We start from the raw sequence: 15,891 nt of genomic DNA on the forward strand, positions 1-15,891 counted from the left end.
TTAATTTCGTAAATGAATTTCTGTTTATTATTTTTTGGTATTGGATATTGGATATTGGATAAACCAGCTGTGCATTTATTTAACAGGCTTTAACACTTTCAGCCCAATAACAACAAAACCATAGGCCCAATAGAAATTTACCAGCTTCTCTGAGAGCATTCACATTAACATCATCAGCGAAACGAGCAAAAACCATTGGAATCGATTGATCTACTCATTTCTCTTGTTTCTCCCATCGGAATCGATCGAGCTGGTGAGAGATGCCGGGATTAACATGTAACGCGTGTAACATGGAGTTCGAGAACGAATCCGAACGAAAGCTTCATTACAGCTCCGATTGGCACCGTTACAATCTCAAACGCAAGGTCATATTTTTATTGTATTCTGATGGTTTTGCGTTGATGAGATGAAAGTTCTGAGCAAAAAAAATCAAAACTTTTATCATTTTTCTATCGAAATGGTTTCACTTTATCATTGTTCTTGATGTGTATCATCTGAATCGTTTAGGTAGCTGGAGTTCCTGGGGTTACGGAAGAGTTGTTTGAGGCGAGACAATCTGCTCTTGCTCTGGAGAAAGGCAAATCAGATGAAGCGCCTATGCTCTACACCTGCGGAGCTTGTGGTAAAGGCTACAGGAGCTCCAAGGCTCATGAGCAGCATCTCAAGTCACGGAGCCACGTTTTGCGTGTTTCGCAGGGGGAAACAAGCAATGGTGATGAGGATGTAGCGATAGTCACGCCGCTTACTCGCCGTTTCAAGAATAGAGAGAATGAGGAGAGTGATGATGAGTGGGTGGAGGCTGATTCAGATGAGGAACTGGCTGCTGATGCTGAGGAAGAGGCCTCTGAGGCTTTGTCTAAGTTGAATGTGAACGAGTCAGGAGCTGGTGAAGAAGATATGGATCCAACCTGCTGTTTGATGTGTGACAAGAAGCATAAGACCTTGGAGACCTGTATGGTTCACATGCATAAGCACCATGGTTTCTTCGTTCCGGATGTTGAGTATCTAAAAGATCCTGAAGGGCTTCTCACTTACCTCGGTCTTAAGGTTCGGACTCTCATCAGTTTAGCATTCTTGTAAAGCTTTTGGACTTTTTGCAACTCCTATTTACTCTTTATACCATGGATCCATCATTCAGGTCAAGAGAGACTTCATGTGTATGTACTGCAGTGAGCTGTGCCATGCATTCAGCAGCTTAGAAGCTGTAAGAAAGCATATGGAAGCAAAGAGTCATTGCAAGTTGCATTATGGTGATGGTGATGATGAGGAAGATGCTGAACTAGAAGAGTTCTACGACTACAGCAGCAGGTTTCTACTAGTATCTTGTTATTCCTCTTTTTATGCCAAATCTTAATGCATGTTTCCTTCGGAATGTATATAATATTGAGCAGCTATGTTGATGAAACTGGAGACCAGATAGTCGTAGCTGGTGAAACAGACAATGCTGTAGAACTCGTTGGTGGTTCTGAGCTCGTGATCACCGAGAGATCTGAGAACACAACAACGTCTAGGACTCTGGGGTCCCGTGAATTCATGCGTTACTATAGACAGAAGCCTCGTCCAAGTTCTCAAGACAGTAACCAGATTGTTGCCTCTCTGTCTTCAAGGTTTGTCTCTCAAACCCATCGATCATTCAACCTATTAAACTAGAGAATTTTCAGGTTAATCTTAACTAAGGTTATTTTCCATAAATGGTTAATGTTCAGGTACAAGAGCCTGGGTCTGAAGACAGTGCCATCGAAAGAAGATAGAGTGAAGATGAAAGCGATCAAGGAGATGAACAAGAGAGGCGAGACAATGCGTACCAAGATGGCAATGAAGAGTAACGTCATAAGAAACTTGCCCAATAATGTTCCTTATTAGCTCTCTGAGCTTGTCCTTTTGAATTGTGTGCTGTTCCATGTACTTTGACAAAGTTGTGTTTGTGACAATAAGAGTGAGCTTTTTAAACATGAATACTAAAGTTACATGTTCAGTTAAAGATTAATGTTAAACATTGCTGCAGCAACGTTAACTGCAGCTGCTGAAGATGGTAAACTCAGGTACAAGAGCATGAAAGACAGCATGTAAGAGACAACCAAACAATGTACAATATCCAAAAAAAACTTTTTTGGTTTTTTTCTTGTTTACGTTTTTGTACAAGGCTGCAACTGCGAGTACATGTCACAAGACAAACAAACCTAAATAAAATTTATACTGAAATTAAAGAAAACAGAGGTCCAAAACCAATAACACTGGCTACGAATAGTCTGGTCTGCTTCATTTGCTTCCATTCAATTTCCAGCTGACTGATAAAAGAAAAACAAAACAAGAAATCAATAGAAACGTAAGAAACCAACAAGAAGATAGAACCAAGAGCAAGAGACAGCATTGAATAATACCTAATTTGCATAGAAGCGAGAACGACGCCTTCTTGAATTGTAAACCAGAGAGAACCTATAACATCAAGCAAACGTCTATCATGTAACCATCATGTAGTAGACACAACAACAAATTCAAATTCTAGTGGTGCCTCTAAATGATTCTAACCTTTGATGCATAGCGTTACTTCTGTTAAGTCCACTCGTTGTTACAAACTCATCATCGATCTCATCTACTCTATACACTGGGAACTCAAACGACGCCACCGAGCTATCATCAGAGTTCGAATTATCATAGCTAGAGCGGCGACTCCCTCTCCTACTCCTACTCTCACCCATCATCCTCGCCCTCCTCCTATTCCTCCTCGCATTCCTTATATTATCAAACATTTTATACAGTATACAAGAGGTCCACCAGCTACTACTCCCTTCATTGCCAGGACCCTCCTCAAACTCATCTCCAGTGCCATCACCACCATCATCATCTCCATACTCGATCACATAGTCTCCCAACACCACACCTCTCGGAACCTCAGAGTGAATCGTGCTCAGCACGTCGATGATCTCAGACGACTGCTGGAAATTCTCCCAGTCTAGCTTCCTCGCGGGATCGATCTTGGAAGGGCGAGAGTCCGGATGCTCTGACTTAGCGTGCTGGCGAAGCTCGGTGTAAGTTCCAACAAATCTACACCGCTCTTCCTCGCAAGAACGGTGTTTCTCGTCGAGAAGAGCACGAGCTTCTTCCACCACAACCCACCCTGTGACCTCTCCTCTGCAGAGCGGGCACACTGGTTTGCAGCTCTCTTCCAAAACCTTAGACAGTGTCTCATCATCATCTTCAGGAGCAGGATCTTCAGGAGCAGGAGCATGAGGTGAGTCTGTGGAACAGGCGGTGATGAAACGGTCTAAGCAGTTGGAGTGGAGGTGATCCGTGTTGCAGACGAAGGCACGGCATCCGTTTTGGTAAGAAGAGCATTGGAGGAGGACGCCGTTGTGAGGGGAGTCTAAGCAAATGGGACAAACTAAATCATCCCAATTGATGATGGTCGCCGTCACGCTGCAAAAGGTGTTTGCTTGAAGGTTGTTTTCGCAAACAAGTTCCATAAAGTTCCAAACTTGAGATTCAAAATCCTTCTTCTACGTCATTTTCCTTAGCTCTGTATAATGTAAACGAGGCTGGTGAAACGATTCTATGGATAAAGAATGCGAATACAACTCCGATGGAGATTTCAATAAACAGATCACATAGCAAAAAAAATTGAATCCAAACCTTAAAGCGAGCGGATCCGAGTAAGCGAATTGGTAAAACAAACCAAATCGAATTTAAGTAATAAGTATATGCACAATAGCAGAGAGAGGAAGAAGAAGAAGAAGAAGCGAGATTTGAGGAGTATGATCGAATCGAAAAGTCGAAGAAGAAGAAGAGGAAGGCTGACCTTTTTTGAGATTGGCAGTTTTCGAGGGGAAGAGGACGAGATGGGGTTTCTTGTGGGGATAGTGCTTCTCGCAGTTGGTAGAGGGAACGGAACAAGCCGAGCCGAGCCGATCTTTTTTTTTTTTTTACAAATAGTACACTTAAGTACTTTAATCAATATTAAAAGAGGGGGTTTGATTGGTCTGAATTATTTTGTGACGACCTTTTACTTTTTTCACTTTCTTGAAATGGTATTATATTGATTTGTATAGTTTTTATTTATTTATTTATTGATGATAATAGTTTAGTCAATGTTCAAACTTACATAGGAATGTGAAATGCGGATAATATTTGATTCTTGTTTTATAAAGAGAAAATGTCAGTATATATTACTTTTAAAGTCTTTATATCTTTCTGTGCGGCCTTCTTCTTTTCACGTCAATCCTCGACTATATTAAAAAAATGTTTTTAACAATTCCCATCAAAAATATATAAATGTTATGCTTTAACTGGGCCTCTAAATTAAAAATTTAAGAAATCAATTATGTATGTTCGAATGACAATGGATAGTTGCATAATTCATGGCCCTTTACTCCTTTAGTATGTGAAGGTAGTCGCAACTCGCCATAAAGTGCAAAGATACACTAATAACAATTCTTTCGAGCCCCTCCAGTGATTGTTATGTGAATCAGTGTTGTGCACAGCTTTGATTTGAATGACGTCGATTAATGTTAGTGTATGTATCCCACAATTACATTAGACAACGTCAAAGACTATAAAACAAGGAGCAACAAGTGAAGTTTGTGTGTGGCTCGTCTTCTATATAATTACATGTATGCTGTATTAAGATTTACTTGTAACATATGTATAATGCACCGAAGATTGTATTAATCTACGCTTTCCTCCCTGATAAACTACCTCTTTCCTCTTCATAAGATCCCCCTACAAAGGTGAGAAGCCGATTCATCATCTGTCCGATAACACCGAGTTGCTCCATGACAGCACGAAATCCCTAAAAACATTCGGTAAATCTGCATTCAAAGCCAAAGGGTATATTTATTTATTTTCTTCAAAATCATACAAAACTACTTGTTAAGTGCTAAATCAATGTCCCAAGGTTCCCATGTTTACAGGGACAATAAGAATGGCAGATGGGGAATATACTACCTTGCACGACTTGCATGGCCAGTGTGGGAATATCTACTTCTTCTTCAACCAATTTGTATACGTCCACAAGCTGAAAGATCAAAAAAGTAAAGTTAGTGATTTAGCTTTAGAGGCGCAAGTGTCAATGAAACGGTAACTCTGGTGATGTTTTAATGTATAAACCTCTTCTACATGAAGCTTTGAGTCCTCTGTGAGTGCAAGAATTAGTTTCCTGCGGATGCCTTCATCAAGGAGGAAAAGACGAGCACCATCCTTGATGGTATCTGTCAAATCAAGCTTGCTCTCCCTGAAAATATCATCCATAAAAACATGGATTAGTATTTAAGCTTTTCACGGGATTGACCCATTGAGATTTGGGAAGAATATTTATCCGACAGTGGGTTACTTACACACGCTTAACTCGTAGAGCAGGGTTACTACTCATTTGGCCAACGTTTTCCTTTGCAAGTGATATGAGGTTTTCCAGCCTTTTCCACTGGAAATTACCATCTTTGAATAGAACCTGAAACGGTGGTGGCAACAATATTGACTTTCGTTGACGCGGATAACAATTTGACGTTTCATTTAAGAGAGATGACATCGCAATTATCATTATACCTGTATCAACCGTTCCCGGAGTGCAGGATTTGGATCCGTTAGGAGGCGCTTTGCTACATATGGATAAGCAACCTAGACAGAAAAAATAGCAAGCTTTTAGAGTGGAAGGGAGATGCCAGTGAACATATAGCTAGTATCTGCTCACTTCAGGATTTATGTGAGCTAACCCTATAATTGAAGAAAGGAATCAGAAAGTGACTTCACCTCAAGAAATTTAAAATCAGGCTTCAGCGTGAAACATATACCCTCCTGTGTAAGCAGAGAACGAATAACAAGAGAGAACCGCTCCGGGATACGGATGGGAAAGTCGTACACAAGCTTGTTGAATTGGCCTACGCCAAAAAAAACATGACCCCATTCTCTCAGATGTGCAAGGAAAAGCAATTTATCTTGTCTGGGAAATGGGAATACATGAAATATTACATACCTGTAACACTTCGGAAATTGAAATCTGCAAGTCCTTTCCCCGCAGAATTTTGCCAGATGGCTTCCAAAGCTGGAACAATAGGAGAAACATCGGTACCCTTGGCCAAGAATCCGAGCCTAGTGAAATCATTCGCCATCTCCCCATAGTCCTCATTAACCGCGTGGACAACAGCATCAATCAAAATTTGCTTGTTTTGCTGAAGAAAGAAAGGATTGATTTAGACTAAGAGTGACAGAGTCAATATACAGATGTGAAAATCACTATGAAAAGGAGGCATATGTTACTTGTTAAGATTGCTAGACACATTAGAACCATTGAACTCAAATTACCTGACTCAGAACGGCAACGTTACCAAAGTCCACATAAGCAATACGCCCATCCTGCATTGCAAAGATATTTCCAGGATGTGGATCTCCGTGAAATAATCCGAATTCCAACAGCTGTCTTAGAGCAGCACTCACGCCAACGGTCAAGAATCCATTTAAATCAAGTCCCGCATCCTTGATGGCCTGAGTACAATTAGTAAGCGTCAATACTCAAGAGTGTACTTTATTAATGACTTTTTAAGAGGGTATAAAAGAATTTATATTGGGCTGGCCCCTATATGAAAGTCATACCTGTGGGTCAGTACACCGAATACCATCAATCCATTCCATGACCAGAACCCTTGGACCACAAAGATTCTTGTATACTCCAGGAATTTTGACAGTGGGGTCATCTTTAAAGTTCTCCAGGAAGTCTTCAATGTTCCTGGCTTCCTGTTATGGTTAACCAGGATTATAGAAAGACTCGTTATCTCAGATCATTAAGTAAACCCAGGCAAATAGAGTCAAACTAAGAATACCAAGGTGTAGTCAAGCTCCTCCAAAAGTTTTTCTCCAAATTCATCAACTATCAGCTCTGCGTTGCAACCCAGTTTCTGTAGACTAAAGCCGTTTAAGAATGAGGCAAGGGTTCGGAAAAGAAAGAGATCCCGGTAGATTATGGGCTCTATCTGTGGTCTCTGCACCTGTAGATACGTAAAAACAAATGTCAAAACCAAACTTTAGGACGGTTTCAATTTATTACGGCCATATTAAATCACACAAGTTTCGAACCTTGATAGCAACATCCTCTCCAGTGGCACGCAGAGTAGCTCTATAAACTTGTCCCAAGCTAGCAGCCGCTATTGTCTCTGAAGAAATCTTGCTAAACAGGGACTCAAGAGGTTGGCCTAACTCTTCCTCAATAATCTTGAAAGCAACCTGGAAAGCACTCCACAACTTAGCCTCAATCCTCATCGCACAAAAGGCACATGCTAACATGAAAAAAAAACATCTCACTCAACAAATTCCTCCAAAAGTTTAAAACTTTACCTCGTTGGGGAACGGAGGAACGTCATCTTGAAGAATACAGAGCTCGTTCATGTAATCTTCACGGATGATGTCAGGTCTGTTTGCAAGAACCTGTCCAGCTTTGATAAAAGAAGGCCCCAAGTTACACAAAAGGTTCCTAAGCTGCCTAGCACGGAACGGGACGACTTCCTCATCCCTCCCAACCAAAAAATCATACACTAAGGTAGACCAATACAGCCCCAGGTTCCAAACAATCTCCACACCTCGTGAAGCAAGAGAGACGACTGATCCTCTTGATTCCAGCACCTTACTCCTCACCTAAATCACCAAAACATCATCAGTGAATCAAACAATGAAATTAACTGAAACGAAATACTTTAAGAGGCGATTAATGAATCATTACAGTCTCTGGAGAGTACTTTCGGAAAGGGATGCAGACGCCTCGCTCGATATCGAGCTGCTCCAGCGCGGCGCTCGATTTGCCTACTCTCTCCATCCCCGTCGTCATTATCGCGGCGTCTTTCGGATTCCGGTTACCAATCGAGGCGTTTCTAGTGGAAGTGGAAACATCCGTCGACGCAGCCGCGGAGGTGACTGAGAGGTTAGAAGTCCGTACAGCTGAGAACGTCCTCCTTTGCCGCGAAGGAGCATCTCTCCGATCGAGAATAGAGAGGTGTTTTCTACGAAGAGTGTGATTGAGGGAGAAATTAGGTTTTACGAAGCTATTACAGTGGATCGACTCCATCGATCAGCAGCGAAGCGATGTGCCGGAGAAGAAGATGAAGAAGAAGGAACAGTAGTGGATACGTAATCGTTGGAGGAAAATTAAAATAAATAAATATTACCGAAAATGGAATAATCGACTGCCAACCACAAAATATCATTGTTTGTTTTATTTCTATTTTCCCTTAAGCTACAGAACTTTTATCACCTCACGTTTCCACAAAAAGTCCATAGAAAATGTAATTTCTAGCAAAACGACCCCAAAACTTTTTAATTTTTAATCCTTGCCCATTCCACAGTTTTCTATTTGTGGTGTTTTGTAAATAAATGGCACTGTGGACCTTATGGTCTATATTGATTACTATAATGCTATATACATGTTTTATGTAATTGTAACATTTTGAATATCTAATCTATCGATAATATTTGATATATGAACTAAGTTTTTTGCTCTTTTTCTCTAAACCCAATTTATAAAAATATTGTAAGAAAAATATGATTTGCCATCTCATGCACAGTTGGGCACTATATAAGAGTACGTAGTTATATATTACTTACTATAAGAAATTAGTAGCCATAGTAATATTATATTGCAGATGATCATAAAATTTAGTTTCATGTAATTATCATGATCCACATCTGGTTTCTATGTCTTTATTTTGTGTTAATCTGTTAATTGTTTTGCTTCAGTCTTAGATTGTAATATTGTCTTATTATGGTATTTTCACATCGGCATTTTATTAGGTTTCACCAGTGTCATGATTCATATTTTCCAAACACATATAATCGTTATCTTGCTTATGAAACATGTTTCGTTTTCCGTATTAAAGAATATGGTTTTAATTTATTAGGGCCACTGGAAGTTGTTGCACAAGCATTAGTGACTTGTATAAGTTGTTGCACAAACATGTTTTTGTCTGGACGAGTGCATTTTTTTCGTAGTTTTTTTTTTGTAACTTAATTTTTTTTTTTCGTAGTTGAACTTTAACTCTTGCTAGGTTCGACCAATACGATCTCTATCGTCGGTTAAGACTCGAAAGACCACTCTAAATATGAGCATGCATATGGTCATTGATTGTTATACCCCAAGTCCAGTCCACTTCTTTATTAAATACCCTTTTTGTCTTTAATTACTACTATAGAAATGTGTTGGCAAAATAACGTGTGATGTTTAGTTAGTAAATATGTTTACAATGTCAGTCTAGGTTAGGGTGTGAGATCCGTATATAAATAAGAGTAATATTCAAGCATTTGAAAGGAAAAAACTTGTATGATCAGTTCAATTGTTTGGTGTAGCTGTGTAAAGAGATTTGGGGATCAACACTCAAACAAATACATAAATAGGGATCGATATAGAACAATCCAAATGCTGAAAAATCTTTTAGCAGAAAACTACTTATCCAATGAGAAAAAAAAATCAAGCGGTCTAGCATCTTAGGCCAATGATGTTAGTTAGTAAACCGAACATAGGCAGTGTTAGACGAGAAGGATTCGTGCTAAATTATTTGGGAGAAGAAAGAAAGTTTGTTCGATATGGATAAGGAAGTGACAATGTGGGGGAAATGGGCAGTGGGGAATCGACACGTGCCCTGATTCCAAGTGAAAAGGCTAGGTATCACGTGCGCCCATCATTCTAATATGTGATGAAATAGAGAAACGAGCAATCAGTAACTGACATCTGTCCAAAGTCGGTAGAAAATTATGAGAGAACACGTGCGCCCATCATTTTATCCATTGTCTTTCCCAAACTATTGGGGGACCTTCTCTAATTGCACATCTTTTTTACTTTCCCTCTTTAGATTTCGTCCTGTTTGAAATTATCATTGTATTTCATTATTGATGTATCTATATTATATCATAATACTTATGCATTTAAGCATGCATCTATTGGTCTTTCACTTTTTTAGAACATATTGTTAATTACGTTTAACAGTCACTTTTTATGACAATATGTTATCATGGAATATGATTTAATCCTTTAATTACGTATACAATTTTTAATTACAAAACACTGAATTAATGTATAAAATTATTGTATATCAAATCTCTTGAGATATCAAATTTCTCATATGTATATTTAATTTAATTACTTATATTCCACACATCATATTCTTTGAATGCTAATCTTGGACCAAAACAAATATGTTTCGCATTATATAACAGTCAACTTTGAAATCAACCATTCAAATATATTAAAATCATAAAATGATACAAGTCATTAGAAGGGCTCTAGCTTGAGACCACTATAAATTGACCTAACACAAAACACATACAAAATAAAACAAACCACGAACAAATTTATACATGATATATTAGATATATATATCAGCGAGAATGATTGAGAGTATCAAGACTCAAACTGACCCAGTTCAGTTTTGATGATCGGCTACTACATGTCTCGGACATGGAAGACGTTAGGGTTCTTGACAACGATATCATACATATGAATAGAGTTAAACTTTGAGAAGTCTCGTGGGAGAGAGATGAGATCGATGGATGTTTTCTTGTGGAACTGGAGGAGATGATCGGCGTTGTCTCCATAGTAGTACCTCTCCCATCCAAGACCCTTCAGGATCCTCTCAAGAGATCCGTACGAAGAGACAACCTCGCTGGTCGGAAGATGGACAAGGATCTTCCTCCTCATCCTTTGCTGCTGGCAACCACCGGAGGAGGAAGAGTCCGACGAATCTCCGGAGGATTGGTTGTAAGGATTCTCAACTAGCCTCATCACTCCGTTCTTGTTGAACACCCACACACCAGACATTGTGATGATGATTGTTTATGAACTAGGTTTTTAGTTTTTTTTTTTGTGTGTGTAAATTTGTTTGTATGCCTGCTCTTCACAATGAGCTTGTTGATTTTTGATGAGGACAAGGAAACTGTGTAGAGGGTTATATATATGTTAGTAAAGGGGCGATGTCTAGATGCTGATATATTTTATATTAATATATTTATATGTTAAATTTAGAATTCCAGAATTCTCGAAAGGGACGGAATCTTATATCTATCAATCTTCCACCATTTTATATATCACATTTAGGCGCAAAAGAATAACTATAGTTAATTCCATAAAATTAAAGCTATTTTTTCCAAACCAGATGTAGGTAACTTATACTTCCAGATGTAGGCGCAAAAGAATAGCTATATTTTATTCAAAATATGAAAATATAAACTAAAATAATCATTTTCCACAAAAGACTAAGATAACCGAAGATTTGATTATCTGAAAACATATATATACATTATATTTTATGCCGTAAAAATCATTTTTATCTCATGTGAGACATGTATAAGTTTATAAAAATTCATCATTATTTCATGATGTTGGTTTCGAGATCAATACAAGTCTACATACAAATTATCACTCTTGGTACGATGGTTTTACATAGTTTCGGAAATGATAAATTAAAGTGAATGACTATTTTAAAAGAGAAAATAATTGCTGTTTGCGAAGAATATAATTGCTGTTTGCTAAGAATTTTTCTATAATTGCTGTTTGCGAATAATACACAAATAAGTTGATACTCCCTCCGTTTTTTAATATAAGTCGTTTTGGAACTATACACGTAGATTAAGAAATCATTAATTTTTTATATTTTCTAAACAAAAATATCATTAATTATTTACCTAACCACAAATCAACCAATAATAAAATAGAAGATATATTATCATTGGTCATATAACATTAAGTGTTAATAAATTTTACATAGAAAACTGAAAACGTCATATAATTTGGAACATAAAAATTCTTCTAAAACGACTTATATAAAAAAACGGAAGGAGTATTGATTAAATGAGAGTCTGAGACATATAACCAATTTAATGCTTCATTTTATAGAAAAATATTGTGGCCTTAATTAAACTTTGTATATGTGCTTCATACTTATAGACCAAAACAAAGTAAGTTTCTTGCATAACAAATTAACTTTTTTCTTCATCTTAATTCAGTTATCCTTTTATTTTTTAAGAAAATGACTTTATAAACTCTCTTTTATGACTTTTAAGTTTTTATTATTCCCTTTTTTTCTCTTGTAAAGTATAAAATTCTATGTTTGTTCTGTAGTCATGTAACATAGCAGCAGAAGCCAGAAGGCGTCTCACGTGAATTTCTAATGATCCTTACTGTCCTTTAGTCTTAGACAATTAAGGTCACGTCTTGCGAAATTCTTCTTTTCTAGAGCTTGGGCGGATAAGAGTAATTCTTAAACCATCAAATGATTTGTCAGGGTAATTTGTTTTCCCTATATATTATGTATATTTTCCCTCTTGTCTATTATTTCCTCTATCGATCTTTGTATAGTTGGTAATAGATACTTTGGTCCTCGCTCACATATGCAATGTGATAATGACTAGGTTCAACATCAATATTATATTCTGTTTTTAGATGGGTCTAGTATATAGCAATAAATCATAATAATGCAATGTATATTCTATATACTATTCTTATTTTTTTAAATAAAATTGTAAAAAGATGGACAAAAAGTATACACAAAAAGAAAAATGAAAGAGAAAAGAGAGACATTGATGGGGAAATAAGGGAAGTGGGAGCGAAGGCCCTCGTGGGAGATGATGCGAAGCCACACTCACTCAGCCCTCATTCTCTTCAGCACTCACCACTCAACGCAACCACATAGTTTTAGTCCTTTTGTTCCTCTTTTCATTTACCGTTTTGTAAGGTCCATCCTAAGTTGACAGATCTATATTATGCTTGATCGTGCAACGTTTAATCTATTTTTTTATTGAACATGTTGCTGATAATTTACTTTGTGGTAATCAGGCTAGCATTCTGCGACCGATAATAGTTTCTATTTTTTTTTATTGTTATGGCATTACTACTAAACAAGTTTATACTATTCCTCTAACTATTCTAGTGATATAATATATAACCTAATTTAGTTCTAAATGTGAAAGTGTTCTGATATACTGTAAAAAAATTCATATAGCGTTTAATAAATGTGAAAGTGTTAGAGCATGAGCAATGGTGTGCTCTCACACAAACTCTCTTAATTAAAATAAATACAATTAATTATAAATTGAGAGAGAGAATGTAGAAGTGTTCTATACCAAGAACATGTTCTAACAAATACTCTAGATGTGTGTCATCATTCTAATGGTTTATGTTTTTAAAGAAAATTAAAAACAATTTTTTTTCACGTGGAAAAGATAAGCCAATATACACTGCACTATTAAACTAAACTGTAATACATTGAAATAACTTTAACAGAATCATGTTCACAGACGCACATATATATAAAGGTTATGTAGCTCTAGTGGTATTCTCGTTATGGAAGATATACTCGAGTAGCCAATGAAAGATCGACTGGTGCCAAATCACTTATACAACTTCTTAGAATAATTCTGTCAAGAATAGATATCGCATTTGACTCGAAAGTAGTGAATCAAGATATGATCATGATCTAAAATTTCTCTTTATTGATAATTGTATCAACTATCTACTGGGCGTGTAGCCATTTATGAATTCATATTAGGCTTAAGCATATTAAACCGAAAGTGTACACGCTAATTAATTATTAAAATTTATATACTTTGAGGCACACGTTAAAAATATATACGTATATCATTAACGCCTCAATTATGAGATGTCGTATACGTAAGTAAGCAAAGAGAATACGAACTCCTAGTTGCCAATTCGAATAATTGGTAAAAAGCCGAAACTTTTTAATATTCGTGTTTATGTATATTTAGTATGTTGAAAAAACAATATATACTTAATTAGAACATAGGTTCGACAAATAGAAAACGTGCTCATCAATGTTATATAAAAATTAAAAATAATACTAAGAATAAAATATATCCTACGCGTTTGAATGATAACCTGAGTAACCTCTTTGACGTAATCCGTTGATTAGTGATTTAAAAACAAGGTATATTGTGGACATATCCATGGTTTTTAGCAAGTTTTCATGGTTCTTACTTTTACTTGAAAGTGTGTTTCGTTTTTAGAATTTCAATGCTTTAATCATGTTATGTTTATAACTTGCACTTTTTACTTGTTAATTCATATTTATATAGTTTCAAAACGACCATCCTAACCGAAGTTTGTTTTGTTAGCTTCTGTTTGTCTTGCTCAACTTGTAACATAGTTCTAATGCACAGAATGTTAAAACCATGCCTGATCCCAGCAAATAAAACACGAATCGGTTTGCTTCAAGCAACGAGATGAATCAAAGTAGCCTTACACATACTTGTTAATCCCACAAACAAAACAGATCAAGCTAAGCCAATCATGCATTGCAAAAAACAACCAGACAGCACTTACAGTGCTCATACCGAAAAAAATAAATAAAGTGAACCTAACAAATCCGAAGTTGCTCTAGAAAGTCTTCTACTACATAATCCTGATTGGCAGAAACAAAGAACAGATTCGGCATAAGAAGAGGCACTTTGCAGGTCTGTAGATGTCTCTCTCATTTAATCTTCTTAATGATGTCCTCGATGACTTCTTCCATATCAAGAGCCTTCATTGGCGCAAATGGACGTTTCATCTCCTACATAGTGAGATAAAAAATGATGTTAATTTTTCATTCTAAACTAAGATCGAAAGGTAAACATAATAATAGTGTACATTCACAATAACTAACATACTAAACATGACCCTGCTGAATGTAAAATGACGAAAAGCCAATTTATATTGTTTCAGTAGATTTTCATTCTCATATGCATATAAAACAAGATGTGTTATGCAAATTAGTACAACTAATAAACCTCAACCAAACATAACAAATCAGATAAGTGAGACGAGTTGAGATTTGTTATAAATAGAATGGAAGTTTTACCAAAAGACTGATGAATGTTTCGCCGCCTTCCTTCCGGATCTCAAAGCAACCGCGCCTTGGCTGTTCAATCACATCAGAGGAAATTTTTTTAGCCAAGGTCAAGATTTGTTAGCAACCATAACGTTCCAAACATGCTTCAACATAATCGAGAATGGTGACATTCATGACAATACATTCAACAACTGCAGTGAGAAGAAATACCTTTTCAGGGTTAAGAGTCACAGTGACGCCAGGAACAGCTCCCTCCAGACCTTCCTTCACCTGAATAGCCCTTGTCTTGAAAGCATTGCATTGTTTACTTCAGTAACATAACAAAAAAAAAAAAATTCCGTGAGAAAACAAAACATAACAACCAGATGCAAATCCTATCTCTTTCCCATAAGACCATCTTATCATTACATAAAAGACACTTCATTTCCTCAGCATACTTTATAAAACCACTCATAAGAAACATTATGCAGAAAATCAAGACGAAACCCTAGCAATCAGAAATGAAAAACCCTAAACTTAAGCTCTTACCAGTGCTCTATAACAATCTTGGGCTTCGTCGGGTCTTCAACCTCCGCAGCTTCTTCTTCCTTTTCCTCATCCTTCTCTTCCTTCTTCGCCTTCTTACCTCCTCTCCCAGTCTCAGTCGATGGCTTCTTCCTCTTCGGCGACGCAAGCTTCACCTGCTTGGTGACGGATCCGGCAGCTTTAGCACCGTTTGGTTTAGTAGCACTTCGAGTTTGGCGATCCATGCTCCGAGTCACTCTCGTCGAAGTCTGTGTCAAAGGTTTCGCCTTTTCTTCTCCATCTCCCTTACTCTTCCTCGGCGCCATTGTATGGAAAAAAAAACGGAACACAAAACAAAGAGACAAGCTTTTCGTTGGAAGACAACTCTTGAGACTCTGAAGTGAAGATGTTCTGTCTCTCTGACTTTTAGTTTTTTTTATTTTGTTAGATTGATTTCAACGGACGGTTAAGATTTAGTCCCACTTGTTCTCAAAGGGTTTAAAACTTCTGACCGTTGGATTTGACTGAAGGGACCAGGAGCGACGTTTGATTATGATCTCTATATAGTGCGGTACAG

At 37.2% G+C, this 15,891-nt stretch overlaps 5 protein-coding genes across 6 annotated transcripts; 1 reads left to right on the top strand and 4 right to left on the bottom strand.

The window, feature by feature from the left end:
* The first annotated feature begins 144 nt into the window (after window positions 1-144).
* LOC111212119 (cytoplasmic 60S subunit biogenesis factor REI1 homolog 1-like) lies at window positions 145-2,028 on the top strand. The gene is made up of 5 exons (XM_048780582.1): window positions 145-365; window positions 508-1,047; window positions 1,139-1,308; window positions 1,392-1,607; window positions 1,707-2,028. Exons 1-5 carry the CDS (start codon window positions 261-263, stop codon window positions 1,861-1,863), a joined length of 1,188 nt encoding a protein of 395 aa, XP_048636539.1. The 5' UTR covers window positions 145-260; the 3' UTR covers window positions 1,864-2,028.
* Window positions 2,029-2,067: 39 nt separating this feature from the next.
* Window positions 2,068-3,932, bottom strand: LOC111212122. 2 transcript variants are annotated; one of them, XM_022713550.2, is made up of 4 exons: window positions 3,797-3,932; window positions 2,530-3,517; window positions 2,382-2,436; window positions 2,068-2,288 (listed from the first exon to the last, which is right to left on the bottom strand). In XM_022713550.2, exons 2-3 carry the CDS (start codon window positions 3,462-3,464, stop codon window positions 2,382-2,384), a joined length of 990 nt encoding a protein of 329 aa, XP_022569271.2. In that variant the 5' UTR covers window positions 3,465-3,517; window positions 3,797-3,932; the 3' UTR covers window positions 2,068-2,288. The 2 variants fall into 2 exon arrangements, with proteins under 2 accessions (XP_022569271.2, XP_022569269.2); XM_022713548.2 differs by having other exon boundaries at window positions 3,631-3,860.
* Window positions 3,933-4,479: 547 nt separating this feature from the next.
* Window positions 4,480-8,163, bottom strand: BNAA01G05840D (protein ACTIVITY OF BC1 COMPLEX KINASE 1, chloroplastic). The gene is made up of 13 exons (XM_013794742.2): window positions 7,703-8,163; window positions 7,321-7,617; window positions 7,063-7,209; window positions 6,810-6,974; window positions 6,583-6,723; window positions 6,295-6,474; window positions 5,966-6,161; window positions 5,743-5,870; window positions 5,539-5,610; window positions 5,331-5,443; window positions 5,104-5,227; window positions 4,942-5,011; window positions 4,480-4,805 (listed from the first exon to the last, which is right to left on the bottom strand). The coding sequence occupies exons 1-13, from the start codon at window positions 8,042-8,044 to the stop codon at window positions 4,741-4,743; spliced, it is 2,040 nt and encodes a 679-aa protein (XP_013650196.2). The 5' UTR covers window positions 8,045-8,163; the 3' UTR covers window positions 4,480-4,740.
* Window positions 8,164-10,160: 1,997 nt separating this feature from the next.
* LOC111199533 (flowering-promoting factor 1-like protein 1) lies at window positions 10,161-10,938 on the bottom strand. The gene has a single exon (XM_022689636.2). It carries the CDS (start codon window positions 10,784-10,786, stop codon window positions 10,412-10,414), a length of 375 nt encoding a protein of 124 aa, XP_022545357.2. The 5' UTR covers window positions 10,787-10,938; the 3' UTR covers window positions 10,161-10,411.
* A 3,231-nt stretch (window positions 10,939-14,169) lies between these two features.
* LOC106354724 (selenoprotein H) lies at window positions 14,170-15,766 on the bottom strand. The gene is made up of 4 exons (XM_013794741.3): window positions 15,339-15,766; window positions 15,021-15,117; window positions 14,820-14,879; window positions 14,170-14,531 (listed from the first exon to the last, which is right to left on the bottom strand). Exons 1-4 carry the CDS (start codon window positions 15,638-15,640, stop codon window positions 14,451-14,453), a joined length of 540 nt encoding a protein of 179 aa, XP_013650195.2. The 5' UTR covers window positions 15,641-15,766; the 3' UTR covers window positions 14,170-14,450.
* Window positions 15,767-15,891: the final 125 nt, after the last annotated feature.

This window comes from Brassica napus, chromosome A1, assembly GCF_020379485.1.
Source record: "Brassica napus cultivar Da-Ae chromosome A1, Da-Ae, whole genome shotgun sequence".
Lineage (NCBI taxonomy): Eukaryota > Viridiplantae > Streptophyta > Magnoliopsida > Brassicales > Brassicaceae > Brassica > Brassica napus.

Coding starts and splice junctions, on each gene's coding strand:
- LOC111212122 (XM_022713550.2), bottom strand. CDS start 3,464: ATGGAACTTGTTTGCGAAAACAACCTTCAAGCAAACACCTTTTGCAGC. Junction 2,437..2,529: donor AGTAACGCTATGCATCAAAG/GTTAGAATCATT, acceptor TTGATGTTATAG/GTTCTCTCTGGTTTACAATT.
- BNAA01G05840D (XM_013794742.2), bottom strand. CDS start 8,044: ATGGAGTCGATCCACTGTAATAGCTTCGTAAAACCTAATTTCTCCCTC. Junction 7,210..7,320: donor TTCCTCCGTTCCCCAACGAG/GTAAAGTTTTAA, acceptor AGTGCTTTCCAG/GTTGCTTTCAAGATTATTGA. Junction 5,228..5,330: donor GCTCTACGAGTTAAGCGTGT/GTAAGTAACCCA, acceptor TGATATTTTCAG/GGAGAGCAAGCTTGATTTGA.
- LOC111212119 (XM_048780582.1), top strand. CDS start 261: ATGCCGGGATTAACATGTAACGCGTGTAACATGGAGTTCGAGAACGAA. Junction 1,048..1,138: donor TCACTTACCTCGGTCTTAAG/GTTCGGACTCTC, acceptor TCCATCATTCAG/GTCAAGAGAGACTTCATGTG. Junction 1,608..1,706: donor GTTGCCTCTCTGTCTTCAAG/GTTTGTCTCTCA, acceptor GTTAATGTTCAG/GTACAAGAGCCTGGGTCTGA.
- LOC106354724 (XM_013794741.3), bottom strand. CDS start 15,640: ATGGCGCCGAGGAAGAGTAAGGGAGATGGAGAAGAAAAGGCGAAACCT. Junction 15,118..15,338: donor AAGATTGTTATAGAGCACTG/GTAAGAGCTTAA, acceptor ATGTTACTGAAG/TAAACAATGCAATGCTTTCA. Junction 14,532..14,819: donor AAACATTCATCAGTCTTTTG/GTAAAACTTCCA, acceptor CTCACTATGTAG/GAGATGAAACGTCCATTTGC.
- LOC111199533 (XM_022689636.2), bottom strand. CDS start 10,786: ATGTCTGGTGTGTGGGTGTTCAACAAGAACGGAGTGATGAGGCTAGTT.